At 44.7% G+C, this 15,507-nt stretch overlaps 1 protein-coding gene across 1 annotated transcript; it reads right to left on the minus strand.

Moving 5' to 3' along the window:
• Nucleotides 1-9,135: 9,135 nt before the first annotated feature.
• LOC122721259 (mogroside IE synthase-like) lies at nt 9,136-10,753 on the minus strand. The gene is made up of 2 exons (XM_043948668.1): nt 10,038-10,753; nt 9,136-9,943 (listed from the first exon to the last, which is right to left on the minus strand). Exons 1-2 carry the CDS (start codon nt 10,686-10,688, stop codon nt 9,194-9,196), a joined length of 1,401 nt encoding a protein of 466 aa, XP_043804603.1. The 5' UTR covers nt 10,689-10,753; the 3' UTR covers nt 9,136-9,193.
• Between the last annotated feature and the right edge of the window lie 4,754 nt (nt 10,754-15,507).

Consider the following 15,507-nt stretch of genomic DNA (forward strand, 5'->3'; position numbering starts at 1 on the left):
CTTGCAATCATAGTCACTCAGCAGCTCTACCCATCTCCTCTGTCTCAAGTTCAAATCTCTTTGACTCAGGATGTATTGCAGGCTCTTATGATCTTTAAAGATCTCACATTTAACCCCATAGAGGTAGTGCCTCCACATCTTGAGTGCAAAGATTACTACTGCCATCTCCAGGTCATGTGTGGGGTAATTCAACTCATGCTTCTTTAGCTGCCTCGAAGCATAAGCAATCACCCTCTCATTTTGCATCAGTACACAACCCAGTCCCACACGGGACGCATCACAAAAGACTATAAAGTTTGCATCACTAGATGGCAGAGCTAACACTGGTGCTGAAGTCAACCTCTTCTTAAGCTCTTCAAAACTCTCTTCGCACTGGTCGGTCCACAGAAACTTCTGATTCTTCCTGGTTAGCCTGGTCAGAGGAGCTGCTATCTTTGAGAAGTCCTGAACGAACCTCCTGTAGTAACCTGCAAAACCCAAGAAACTCCTGATCTCTGTCACTGAAGTGGGTCTAGGCCAGTTAGCCACAGTTTCTGTCTTCTTGGGGTCCACCTCAATCCCATTCTCTGACACCACATGCCCCAAGAATGAAATGCTCCTTAGCCAGAACTCACACTTGGAGAACTTGGCATACAAGCCATGTTCCCTCAAGGTCTGTAGAACCAACCTCAGATGATGGGCATGCTCCTCTGCATTCCTGGAATACACCAAGATATCATCTATGAAGACAATAACGAAGTGATCCAGGTACTGACTAAACACTCTGTTCATGAGATCCAAGAATGCTGCAGGGGCGTTAGTTAACCCGAACGGCATTACAAGGAACTCAAAATGCCCATATCTGGTCCTGAAAGCTGTCTTTGGTACGTCCTCTTCCCTGACCCTCAACTGATGATACCCGGACCTCAGATCTATTTTGGAGAAACAACCCGCTCCTGCTAGCTAGTCGAATAGATCGTCGATCCTTGGCAATGGGTACTTGTTCTTGGTAGTGACTTTGTTCAACTGCCTGTAGTCGATACAAAGCCTAAGGGATCCATCCTTCTTTCTCACAAACAAAACCGGAGCACCCCAGGGTGAGGTACTCGGTCGGATGAAGCCCTTGTCTACCAGCTCCTGCAACTGCTCCTTCAACTCTTTCAATTCTGCTGGCGCCATCCTGTAGGGAGGGATAGAGATCGGTCGGGTTCCAGGCATCAGTTCTATCTCGAACTCTATCTCCCTAGCAGGTGGTAAACCTGGCAGCTCGTCTGGGAAAACGTCTAGAAACTCTCTAACCACTGGCACCGAGGCGGGCTCTCTAACCTGACTGCTAAGCTCTCTCACATGAGCCAAATACCCCTGACATCCCTTCCTAAGCAACCTACGAGCCTGGAGAGCTGAGATCAAACCTCTAGGAGTACCCCTCCTGTCTCCTCTGAAGACGACTTCTGACCCATCCTGATCTCTGAACTTGACTACCTTGTCCCTGCAGTCCAAGGTAGCACCATGGGTAGATAACCAGTCCATCCCTAGAATGACGTCAAAATCAGTCAACTCTAGAACCACAAGGTCGACGGACATGCATCTTCCCTCCACAAAAACTGGACTACATTGGCAGACTGACTCTGCCACTGACGGGTCACACTTGGGTCCACTGACCCATAGGGGACACTCTAACTCAGAGACCATTAATCCCAACCTCTCAACGGCCCTCGGAGCAATAAAAGAATGAGATGCACCAGGGTCCATCAAGGCATAAACATCTGAACAGCCAATGACTAAGTTACCTGCCACCACGGTGTTAGATGCATCTGCCTCCTGCTGTGTCATTGTGAAGATCCGTGCTGGAGCTGATGGACCTTCACCTCTGAAACCCGCTGAAGAAGAGGCTGCCCCTCTCCCTCTGCCTCTGCCACTGGCCTGAGTCATGGCTGGAGCTGCTGGCTGCGCTACACTGCCTGAAGCTGTCTGCTGGGACTAAGCCATCGGGACTGCTCTTAGACAATCTCGAGCCATATGCCCCTCCTGACCACATCTGAAATAGGCGTTCGTCCCAAACCGACATACTCCCCTGTGTGGCTTACCACACCTTGCACAAACTGCATTGTCTGCACCAGAGCTTGAGCCACTCCCTAATCCCAGACTGGACTTGACTTTGTTCCAGAACTTGTTCTTCTTCGACTTCTTAGGACCTCTGTCCCACTTTTTACTACCTGAAACTGCCGCACCCAGAGAAGAAGAGCCTGGGGTCTTAGAACCGGAAGGCTGTGCCACTGATTGCTTGACTTTCCCCTCGATGATAGCACTAGCCTCCATTCTTCTAGCCATATCCACTATGGCATGGAAGCTCTCCCTATCTGCGGACTGAATCAAGGAGGAATACCTGGAGTGAAGTTTCATGATATACCTCCTTGACTTCTTCTGGTCTGTGTCAAGAGTTTGCCCTGCAAACGGCAACAGCTCCAAGAATCTGTCAGTGTACTCCTCTATACTCATTTCTTCTGTCTGCCTTAACTGTTCGAACTCAATCATCTTCATTTCCCTTGAACTGTCAGGAAAAGCCCATCCTGCAAATTCATTTGCGAACTCCTCCCACGATAGGCTGTCCAACCTCGGGCTCACATAGTTCTTGAACCACTCACGGGCCTTTTTACATTTTAATGTGAACCCAGCCATCTGAATGGCTCTACTGTCATCTGCCCCTATCTCATCTGTAATTGTCTTGACCCGCTCCAAGTACACAAACGGATCATCACCGGTTTCAAACTGGGGAGCACCCAGCTTCATATAGTCGGTCATCTTGACCTTGCTCCCACTGGCTGAGCTAGGTCTAGGTGGCTGAACAACTGGGGCTACTGGTTCTGCAGGTGGTGGAGGTGGTGCAACATTTTCTGAGGTAGGGTTTGCTGGATTTGGATAGTAAGGTGGAGGTGGATACATTGAGTACTGAGAGTATGGTGGGTAGTATGGTGGGTATGGCATCTGTGTGGGATAAGGGGTGAAACTAGGGTAATCCGATGTACCTCCCATTGAATACCCGGGATGTTGTGAGAAATGTGGGTAGTGAGGTGGCTGCACAAATCCCGAGGCCTGAGTGCCTCCTTGGGACTCTCCCATACCTTCCTCTGACATGCTAACTCCGAGACTGCCATCCCTCCTCTGCTCTACATCCATATCATCCCCCATGCCCTCAGACATTCCTCCCTGAACTGTTCCTATGACTGATCTGCTTCTACCCAGATCCAAAGACCTTCTAGGGTCTCTTGCTTCTCTTTCTCGGTTAGACCTACTAGACATTGCCCTAGGCAATGCTGGAGGACGGGCGCTCATGCCCTCATCCTCAGATGGCACTCCAGTCAATCTTGCTAATCGACGAGTTCCTCTCATCCTGTTTTCTGAACAAAAAAAAACAGTACACAACACATAAACATTAGCATCCTATGGTTCATGTGGGCACACATGAACCCGCATCACATACATCACATATCACAGCATATCATTAATGCACATGCATATTATCATGGCATTTCACATCATCATGCAAGACAGGACTCCACATCCTATCCTAGTGGACATGATCTTTCCTATTGTGCTTGACCTTCTATAACATCTATGAGCCCGACACTCTAGGTCCGACCATATGAACCTAGGGCTCTGATACCATTCTGTAACGACCCGAAAATCTGGACCGCTACCGGCGCTAGGATCCAGATCGGCTTAAGGCCGCCGGGAACCGTAGCAAGCCTGACATAACCTGTAAACCTGTTTAATCCCATACATGATCAACAAATCTCATAAACCTGTAAACATTCTCATATATCAACCAAGCTCATCCTGTACGTAATCATATACATAAACATAAACCTCCACTGGAGCCCTCATCAAATAATCCAATGGGGTATCTCATCATACACAAGAACTTGGTTGACTCATAACATCAAAACTTATAAACATAAGGATCATGTATACAAAGGGGATAACCATACTCAAAGGGGGTCAAGCACAAACTCTAATCCTCAATATCAATAATACATTACACAATCTTTACATTACTCTTACATTACCACGTTTATCATGTCCACAACTAACTATTACAACACAGGCATGAATCTACTCTTCCTGACCTCCTGGCCTATCCCGTACCTGCACACCTGGGGTTAGGGGAAAGGGGTGAGCTACTAGAGCCCAGTGAGCAGAATAATAAAATATTACATTTTTAAATTCATGCTTTCATGAAATGCGTCACATCACAACAAGGCCACATCAAGGGTAAACCTGTCACCAGCTAGTCCCATCGTCATAACCGTTGCCAGCGGCGTAGTCAAAGGCTCACTGGACTTCCTGTAAACATATCATAACCTACACTGCCCCAAGGCCTTATTAGGCACTTGGTCTTGGCGTCCCATGGTGCCAGGGGCGTAGTCAAAGGCTCCCTGGTCTTTCTTTCTCATAGTGCCAGGGGCGTAGTCAAAGGCTCCCTGGTCTTCCTGCCAGGAACTAGTGGGTCATCCAGCATTTACCCACATCAACAACATAATATGCAATGCAACATATTCGTGATGTCTAATGCAAGCAACCTAGTATATCACATGGCAATCGTGATGCATGAATATGCTCAAAACTTATATTTCATAAATTTTAAAACTTAAGAGTTTATTCTACTCACTTTTGGCTGAAGCTTTACTGACTCTGACAAGGTACTGAAGCAGCTAACACTGCTGGGGTCCTCGGTTCCTCGGGTCCGAACCTACACAGGTGGACTCAAATGAGGGACCAAACATACCTGAACATAACTCTAATATATCCCCCCAAATACCCCCCTAAAATATCATGAAAACATCACATAAAAATATGCATGAAATGGCTGAACAGGGCACTTTCGGCGGCACCTTCGGCGGCCGAAAGTCCCAGACAGAGACGAAAGTCTCTTTTCGGGGGCAACTTCGGCAGCCGAATGCTGCCTCTTCAAATGGGGTTCGGCGGCCGAAACTCCCTTCGGCAGCCGAACCTGGTTTCTGCCAAAGGGCAGAAACTTGGTCCAAACGAACCCCTTGCCTCCCAAAACCTCTAATCATGCATAATCTTGCTCTACAACATGCATACTTCACATACATTACACCTAGGGGTCTCAAACTATCATATACCCCAACTACAACACTTCAAACACACAAAATCAGCATACATTGTTCATCAAAACATCAAAACCCATAAACTCATCAACAAGCCTAAGCATGCATCTCTACCCATAAAACAACTTAAAGCTAGCTTAAAACACATAACAAGGGTGGATCCGAGCTTACCTCTTGAAGAAACGAGAGGAAAGGCGATCCTAGCTTGGAGATGGAGAGATTGAGCTCTTTGAACCTCCAAGTACCCAAAACTAGCTCTGTACTCACAGATCTTCAAAACAGAAGTTAAAACCCGTGAAAATCATGGAAGATCTAAGGAAAACACTCAAGATCGAGGGAGGGGTGGCGGAGACTCACCTTGGCCGACAACGGGGGAGAAAAAGCTCGCCCGTGCGGACCTAAGGGACCCTTTTATAGGTGGCTGGCCAGGCCACGTTCGGGGGCCGAATGTGCCTCCGTATGCATGCCATGTTCGGCAGCCGAACTTAAGGTTCGGCGGTCGAACCTGGACTTCCCTCGCTCATGCTTTCGGGGGCCTAACGTGCCTCCAAAACGCATGCAAGTTCGGCGGCCGAACTTGACTTTCGGCGGCCGAACCTGGGTTTTCCTCCAAAGACTTTTCATGCAAAAACTCATTAAATTTTCATACTTAAAACCATGAAATACCTTAAAACATTTTATGAAAACATGTTTCTACCCTACTAGAGGCTTCCGACATCCGAGATTCCACCGGACGGTAGGAATTCCGATACCGGAGTCTAGCCGGGTATTACATAGTTGCACTCAACAGATTCATGTCCAAGTTAGTAGAGAGATTTCGGTTCTGACCTTATAAAAGAGCTCAGTTAAGGCCCAATTCTGACCTCACAAAAGAACTCGACTCACGAAAAAATGAGGATAAGGCGAAGAGGAGACGTTTTGACAAAAACTCTTTTAGAGCCTCACAGTAATAATTAGAGTTTTAGGATTTACCCCTCATTAATTATGGAATAATTAATGAGCAAATAAAATGGCACTTGATGATAACCGGGCCCTGGACATCCCGACAATGACTGATCTGTAACGACCCGAAAATCGGACCGCTACCTGCGCTAGGATCCAGATCTGCTTAAGGCCGCCGGGACCCGTAGCAAGCCTAACATACAACCTGTACACCTGTTTAATCCCATACATGATCAACATATATATAAAAATTTTGAACTTTCTCTTTCCTTTACCAAGCTTAACCTGTGCATGCACATAACCATAAACGTAAACCACCCACTGGAGTCCTCATCAAATGCTCCAATGGGGTATCATAACATACATTAAGCTTGGTTAAACATAAACATCATAAAAATATTTTATAGATCATGTATCAAAGGGGATAACCATACACATAGGGTCAAACACAATTCTAATCCTCAATATCATTATTACATGACTATTCAATACTTTACAATTCATCATGTCCACATCTAACTATTACATAAACATAACTTTACTCTTCTTGACCTCCTGGCCTATCCCGTACCTGCATACCTGGGGATTAGGAAAATGGAGTGAGCTACTAGAGCCCAGTGAGCAGAATAATAAAACATTTAAAACATATGCTATAATGAAATACATCACATCACAGACAAATCACATCAAGGATGGACTTGTCACCAGTAGTCCTCTACATAGTCCAACCGTGCCAGGGGCGTAGAATAGGCCTCATTGGTCTTTCTCTTACATTGTGCCAGGGGCATAGAATGGGCCTCACTAGTCTTCCATACCGTATCATCATCATATCATATCATACGAGGACTAAAGGATCATCCAACATCCATCCACATCAACATCAAATAATGCAATGTAACATATTCGTGGATTCTAATGCAAACAACCTAGAATATCACATGGCATTCGTGATGCATGAGTCATGCTAAATCTTTCATTAATTTAAAACATAAAGGTTTATCCTACTCACCTCTGGCTGACTCTGAAGCAGCTAGCTCACTGCTGGGGTCCTCGGTTCCTCGGGTCCGAACCTACACAGGTGGACTCAAATGAGGGACCAAACATACATGGACATGACTCTAAAATACTCCCCAAAAACTCCCTAAAACACCTTAAAACAATCATAGAAATCATGCAAAGGAAGGCTGAACAGGGCACTTTCGGCGGCAGGTTCGGCGGCCGAAAGTCCCTCCAGAGACGAAAGTCATGCACCTTCGGTGGCACTTTCGGCGGCCGAAGGTTCCTTCCAGAGACGAAACTCATGCATGTTCAGCGGCACCTTCAGCGGCCGAAACTCCCCTCTAGTGCCGAAAGTCCACTTTCAGAGGCAGGGTTCGGCAGCCAAAGGCTTGCCTCCACAGGCAGGTTCGGCGGCCGAAAGTCCACTTTCGGAGGCAGGGTTCGGCAGCCAAAGGCTTGCCTCCACAGGCAGGTTCGGCGGCCGAAAGTCCCTTCGGCTGCCGAACCTGAGTTCTTCCAAAGGGTAGAACTCAGCCTCCAACATGCATATTTGCCTCCCAACCCATTCAACTCAAACATAACACTTCCACAACATGCATACACACAAACATAAGCTCCTAGGGGTTTCAAACTATCCTAAACCCCAACTACAACACATCAAACACACATATACAACTCATATTGCTCAAAAACTCAACATAAACCCATGAACTCAATAAAAACCTAAACATGCATTTCTACCCCATAAACCTTTATAAAACTTGCTTAAAACATAAAATGAGCTAAAGATCTACTCTTACCTCTTGAAGATCGAGAGGAGAGGCGATCTAACTCAGAGATGGGAGAGATCTCGCTCCTTGGGTCTCCAAGCTCCAAAACTTGCTCTTTTGCTCAAATATCTTCAAACCAAGATAAAACTTGTTAAAACTCGAAAGATTGGAGGAAAACATCAAAAATCAACCATGGGAGAGCATGGACTCACCGTTGGTCGAAAAGGGGGAGAAAACTCGCCTATTTCGGCCATGGAGCCCTTTTATAGAGGCTGGCCATACCACCTTCGGCAGCCTAAGGTGCCTCCAAAACTCATGCAAGTTCGGCGGCCGAACATGGGGTTCAACGGCCGAACCTGAGCCACTTTCGGAAGTCTAACTTGCCCCCCTAAACTATCCCACGTTCGGCAGCCGAACATGGAAATGCCTCATTGGTCTTTTTCATTCAAAACTCAATTTCCTTCTTACTTAAAATCATAAAATACATTAAAACATTTTATAAAACATGATTTTACCCTTCTAGAGGTTTTCGACATCCGAGATTCCACCGGACGGTAGGAATTTCGATACCAGAGTTTAGCTGGGTATTACAGAACCCGTATTAAAAAGGCCAAGCATCAATTTTATTAAGTTCTAACAGTTAGGTCTGCCTCATATATAAGCCCAGGATTTACTTGGATGGAACAGACAGGGTTCGAGTCTACACCCCGTAACACCCGGAATAGTGTCCATACAACGCTGAATATAATTAAATAGCTGTGAGATGATGGAAAAGAGCTACATCCATACATACAATCAAGTATTATTATGACTAGCAATATAGATACAGAATAACGGTTACATGTCATTAAAGGATAGAGAAGAAAAAAATAAAAAAAAGCATTAGGGAAATAGATCAAACTTAACAAAATACATCTTAAACCCACCTTTTAATGAATTTCACATCATCAACCATTTAAAAACTATAATAGAATTTTAATTTTCTTATTTATTCACTTTCAGGAATCAAATATAACATAAATATTGTTATTTATTAATAGAAAGCATGAATGTACTTACGTCATTGCATGGTAGAGAAAAAAACAAAAGATATGCTGGATGATTGATCTGTTGGTTTCTTTCATCATCATTTTGACCCTTGATTTGGTTCAAATTGGACTTGGCTGCCCATATATTCCCTCTCGTAATGATAAAATATAACTAAAATAATTAAAATAATAAATTTTATATTATTTTCTTCAATATATTACTTTATTCCTAAACAATTATTGGAACCAATAATTTTTTACTTTTCTCACTTAACAAATAAATTACTATCTAAAACAAAAATATAATTTGTGGAACAGAATAAATGTATATAAAATAAAATTTCTATATGAAATCACAATTTCCTAATATAGTTTTTCCAAGTAATGCAGCTACAAATTCATCAATATTTTTGTCCGAAGTTCCACCTTCATCAATTGCTTCTTTAGATAATCTCTTCCAGTTCCTGGCATTGTCCCTGATTTCTTTGGCTTTCTCTCCTTCCATCACTTCTCTTAAACAGACCTCCACCACTTCTCTTCTCACAATTCCTTCCTCATCAGGCTTAGCTCTTATACCCATTTTCCACACATCCTCAACATACTTAGCATTGGTAGGCTGGTCTGACCATTGCGGCACTGCCACCATTGGAACTCCCAGGCTCAAAGCTTCAAGAACTGAATTGAACCCACAATGTGTAAGAAAGCACCCTATTGCCTCGTGTGTTAGCACCTCCAGTTGCGGGCACCATGTAACCACTAAACCCTTCTCCTTTGTCTCCTCCACGAAATTTTCAGGCAGCTTAAACAGCTCTGTTGCCCTCACAACCCATAAGAAGTAGCAATTGCTTCCTTTCAAGCCCCAAGCTAGCTCCCTCGTTTGTTCAACTCCAAGCTCTGCCACGCTTCCAAAGGACACGTACACCACTGAAGCAACAGGCTTAGCATGCAGCCAATTTATGCAAGCACTCGCGTTAGGCTTAAAGAGATTGATAGCATAGCTTTTATCGCTTTCAATTCTTTTATCCAAGTACATGGACGGAACTGTTGGCCCTATCGTTCTCAATTTCCACCGTTTTGCCATCCAATCCACCACCTGAGCAATCAGAAAACGCCCTTTAATTAGCAAGTCCGATAATGAATTTAACATTAAAATTCATATCAGTTTATATATATATATATATATATACCTCTTCCTCCATTTTATGAAAAGAGCTATGAAGTATCCAATCAGTCTCATCAATATTAATGAACTGATTAACCAACACATCATAGAAAGCAGTGTATGTACTGAGATCATATATAAAAGATGGCGTATCTGCAGCTTCCATCAACGGCAGTCCAGGAATTGAAACGACTGGCCCTGAAAGTGGCACCCGAAGGAGACCTCTCTGAACATGGTAAGCTACAATGCTGACTGCACAAGATTGAGTGCAAAACATAACTTTCAGAAGTCCAAACTCCTTGGCTACATCGAGTGCCCAAGGGAAGGTCCCATCATATATAAGGGCATTAACAGGGTGACCAGAATCATTCAGTTTCCTGATCAAATTTGCTAAGGTTTCTGATCCTACAGCTTTGAATGTTGATACGTAGGCCTCCACGCTCTCGGCCTGTGCGTGGCCACCCTCATCGAAGCCATCAGAAATGGTTTCAAGATCGATGTTGCTACTGGGGTCTACGTGGATGGATTTGCTGAGAAATCTAGTGGTGACAAGTGTGGCCTTGATTCCTTTGGAGACTAAGCGCTTACAGAATTGAAGAACTGGGTTTATGTGTCCCTGTGCAGGAAAAGGGAAGGCTAAGGCATGAGCCGACCAGGCCCTTTGATCGTTTTCCATTGCAGTCTGGATTGTTAAGGTCTTTTTGTTTTTGTTTTGCTGCTACACTGTAAGCTGCCATTTATAGAGGAAATCGGCGTAGCCCACAAGGAAGAAAAAATAAAAAAATTATTGCAAGTCAACCATTTGATTTTAGTCAATTCTTTGGTTCCAAGACGACTGCTCTTGGCAGCCAAATCATCTTGGGACCAAGTTGACAAGACTTGAATGCCAAGTTGTACGCTTCTTTTAAATTGTTTTAAAAATATTTTCGATTAAATTATTTGAAATGCCAATAAATTTGAAAATGTATTTTTCTCCTAATTAAATTACATCCTTTTAAACTTAGGCCTTATTTGATTCAAATACTCAATTATTTGAAAAATAATTTTTTAGAAAATAATTTATAAATAAGTTATTTTCCTTCACATTAAAAAAATAATTTTCTTAAATTTTCAAAAAATTAAAAAAAATACTGATGATCTGAAATCCAGAAAATAGGGTTTTACAATGGATTCTGTAAAACTGGAAAAACCTTAGACCTAGAGGACTGTATTTCTCCTTTTATCTGTTTCCTTTTATCCGCTAGTGACGTGTAACAGAATGTATATCATTGGGCCACCTGTCCCTGTCTCGTTGATATGGACGTACGAGGAAATCAGATCGCTGCCCCATGCGTAACGGTCTCTGGTTCTTCCCGGGGGCGCATGCGGGTGGTCCCCTGTGACGGATGGGTAGGCCTCCCTCCTGATCCTGAGCTGGGCCGAAAGGTAGAATTAAGACTGAACCTAGAGAGGATCTGTTTGTTAGGCCGACAATGTTGGGCCGGCATGGTTGAAGAGACTAACTGAAGTCTGGTCTCAAGGCTGAGCGGATGGGACCTGGTGCATGTGTGAGGCTTGAGGGCCTCTAGATAATGGGCTGGTATCGTGGGCCTGGCCCCAGACCGGGGTGGAGAAATCCAGCGGTCATCAATTGCCCCTTTACCTTCTCGTCAGTTATTGCCCGACTGACGAGGGGGTAAATACCAAGAATCATTATGACCGCGTCATTTAAGTACAGTTTGCCTCAGAACACCCTTTCACCTTATTGTCATTTTGAATTTTGAATTCTCTCTGTCTTCTCTAAGTTCTAGCTTTTCCCTGTTCTTCGTGCGCACTGCCATCGTCATCTCCCTGTCTTTATCTTCAAGGTACGCTTCTCTTTTTCCATGGATAGTTCTAAGCTCCCATGGAATACCTAGATATCGCTCTTTTTCACCTCCGGCCCCCTTACCGGAATGAGAGGATCGTTCTTCCCAATCCACATCCCTCTGGTCTAATCGACTCTCAGAAAGACGTGAGCTTAGTTTTCTTTGTTAAACAGAAGGAATATGGCTTATCCTTTCCCCTCTCTCCCTTCTTTAACGAGGTTTTCCGGTATTTTGAGATTACTCCTCGAATACTAACTCCTAATGCCATTCTCTTTATGTCTTCTTTCGAATCTGTTTATCTGAGCCGAGATTTCGTGCCCATAGTGCGTCTGTTCATTTCCTTCTTCAGGCTGGTCAAGGCGAGCCAAAAATTTTATTACTTTGCCCCTCGTGGAGGCCTGTTCTAATCTTGCTTTTGTGATTTTTGTTAAGAATTGCTCTGACTTTCCCCGATTTTGGATTTTTTGCAGCTTCTGAAGTGAAGATGGATCAGATTAAGCCCCTTAAGAATTTCACGCCGTCCAGGGAGAATATGAACACTGCCTTGGACGCCTTCCTAGCGGGGCAATTGGTGGAGGAGGATACTCAACAAGTAGCCGAAGTCATATCGTCCAGGTCGTCTGGCCGGCCTCCTCCCCCGGCTCCTGCCCGAGCTCTGAAGCCGAGCTCTCGAGGTGCCGAATCTTCAAGGCCGCCAAGCCACTGCAGGTCGGGCTCGACCACTCAAGATGTTCAAGCCCCCAAGTCCCCACGAACTTCAAGGCCTAGCGAGGACTCCGGGTTGACGGGGTCGAAGCCTGCCCCAACCTCTGGCGATGCTTCTGGAGAGAGGCTCAAGGCCTTCATAGCTAGGGTGATGGTCCCTGTAAGCAGGACTGAGATCGCCTCTGTGGAGAATGTTCAGAGAGCCCTTACCGAGGTCGGCCCAGTTAATGAGGAGAGGGAACTCAGTTCTGCAGATGGTGGGGGTGTAGCGGAGAAGGTCGGGGACAAGTGTCCTACCTGCACCGAAGTGCCTGCCCCGGTTCTCATTTCAGAGAAGTTCCGGGTTTCTAGAAGACCGGCTCTTGTTCTCCTTCCTCTCGAGAAGAAGAAGGATGTTCCCGTGGTGCCCCTGATGTCTGCTCCTGACTCAAACTCATGGAATAACACGATTTCTGAAGTTTATTGTGGAATACAAGATGCAGTTTACACATGTAACATAAAGCAGTTCATGGTGGATTCGTATCAGGATTTCCTTGCTGGAAATGGTGAAGATGATCAACTTGCCGTCGATTTAGATATAGAGCGCTTGTGCTATGAGAAACAGAGATATGCTGCACTCAGTCAAGCTTTTGTTGATTCTTTCAAGCGTGTGTTCCGTGATATTCAAAGTTTAGCTTACAAGTATGCAAGTAAGGACAATGCATTGATGGCTATGTTTAAATCAGGAAGCAAGGGTAATCTGCTAAAATTAGTCCAGCATAGTATGTGTGTAGGTGATAGTGATGTAAATAATGCCTATAGGCATGTAAGTCCTTTGAGGACTGTTTTCCCTCCAGCCCGTGTAGATAATTAGCATAGGCTGTACTGTACTTTCCTTTTAATGAAATTTTATTTTCATTTACTCTACTTGTTTTTCCTTTTTGCCCTCAAGCTCATCAGGACTAAAATTCTATCAATTGGTTGAACCTTTAACTTATATATTTCTCCATTTCACTAAGGCATTCTCATCTGTAAGCTCTTTCCAAGCTGGACTAGCCTTAACCGTGAACTCAGTTTTTAACAGTGGGCTGAACTTTGAGTTTTTATGATTTATGCAAGGATGCCCTCATTTTTTCTCATTACTTTATTAATATGAGCTCGGGCACATAGCCTTTACATAATGACAATAAGTCAGATCTTGTACCTTTTAAGGTGGTGAGCAGGGCTGGCCTTTTGTTTTTAATTCTGATAAGAATTGAGGTTGGGTTCCTATCTGCTCATGCCATTGGATTTTCTCTTGGACCATTTGAGATTTGTTACCTTCGGTTTGCCTTTGAGCTTTCTGAGCTCGGCTCTCTTTTTGCTTGGTTTTCCAAGTTTACATTTGTGTGTCTAAGATCGGCGTTCCTGCTTGTAATCTGAGTTCGGACTTAGACCTTTTGTTTCAGTTTTATCATCTTCTTGAGGTCGACATGGTGCCTTTCCTCTGGCCATTGTTGAGAGATTAAAGTCTCTTCCTCTTAGGTCCCGTGCTTCTTTGGGAGGTCGGAGTCAAGTTTCTCATTGGTGAGTCAGGGCCCCATCTTTCTTGTGAGATCGGAGCTGTGTTTTCATGAGTTTTTTTTGCGTGTTGTCCCTGCACACCGCTGTTTGCTATGAGCATTTGACGCCGGGAGATCTTGGGGATCCCAACCGTTTTTGCTCCGGGAGATCTTAGGGATCCCAGCTATTTTTGCTCCGGGAGGTCTTTTGGATCCCACCGACCGTTTGGTACCAGGAGATCTTGGGTATCCTGGACTTGTTGTGCCAGGAGATCTTGGGGATCCTAGTCTTCTATCTCCCCGAGGTCTCTATGTCTCAGTGAGGTCTTCTGATGCCAGGAGATCTTGGGAATCCTGGTCTTCTACCTCCCTGAGGTCTTTATGTCTCAGTGAGGTCTTCTGATGCCAGGAGATCTTGGGGATCCTGGTCTTCTACCTCCCTGAGGTCTCTATGTCTCAGTGAGGTCTTCTACCTCCCTGAGGTCTCTATGTCTCAGTGAGGTCTTCTGATGCCAGTAGATCTTGGGGATCCTAGTCTTCTACCTCAGGTGATGCCAGGAGATATTGGGAATCCTGGTCTTCTACCTCCCTGAGGTCTCTATGTCTCAGTGAGGTCTTCTACCTCCCTGAGATCTCTATGTCTCAGTAAGGTCTTCTAATGCCAGGAGATCTTAGGGATCCTGGTCTTCTACCTCCCTGAGGTCTCTATGTCTCAGTGAGGTCTTCTACCTCCCTGAGGTCTCTATGTTTCAGTGAGGTCTTCTGATGCCAGGAGATCTTGGGAATCCTGGTCTGATGCCAGGAGATCTTGGGAATCCTGATCTTCTACCTCCCTGAGGTCTCTATGTCTCAGTGAGGTCTTCTACCTCCCTGAGGTCTCTATGTCTCAGTGAGGTCTTCTGGGATCTATTCTTTCTTTTTCAAAGAGAATTAATACTCACAGTAATAAAGATAACGTTGCTTTGCAAAAATGGTGTTATTTTATTCTTTCATGTTTTTAGAGCACAAGAATTTTCTTTACAAATGTTGTAAGGGAAGTACCTCTTTAGGTGTTGGATATTCCAGGCGCGAGGCTCAGGGTCTCCCTGCACATTTTCAATCTGATAGACTCCCGGTCTGACCACTTTCGGGGTTTTTTCGGCCCTAAAGACATGGCCTTATAGCAGTAGGTCCCATCTTCTGTTATGAACGAGGTCTTCTCCTCATCTTACCTGTCCATTGGGATTTGGTGATCACTAGACATTGTGTCTAAAGACGACATGTACTCAAAGCCGGCCGTGGAGTCGACCATTTTATTAATATCAGGGAGGAGGTAACAATCTTTGGGGTATGCTTGATTGAGGTCAATGAAGTCTATACACATCCTATATTTGCCATTGGCCTTTTTGACTAATACAAGATTTGCTAGCCACTGTGGGTACAT

The sequence above is a fragment of the Manihot esculenta genome, chromosome 12 (genome assembly GCF_001659605.2).
Source record: "Manihot esculenta cultivar AM560-2 chromosome 12, M.esculenta_v8, whole genome shotgun sequence".
Lineage (NCBI taxonomy): Eukaryota > Viridiplantae > Streptophyta > Magnoliopsida > Malpighiales > Euphorbiaceae > Manihot > Manihot esculenta.

Bases quoted from the DNA above. Each gene is read 5' to 3' on its own strand.
- LOC122721259 (XM_043948668.1), bottom strand. From the start codon at position 10,688: ATGGAAAACGATCAAAGGGCCTGGTCGGCTCATGCCTTAGCCTTCCCT. The intron at 9,944-10,037 runs GTATATATATAT...CTGATTGCTCAG, and splicing joins TTCATAAAATGGAGGAAGAG to GTGGTGGATTGGATGGCAAA.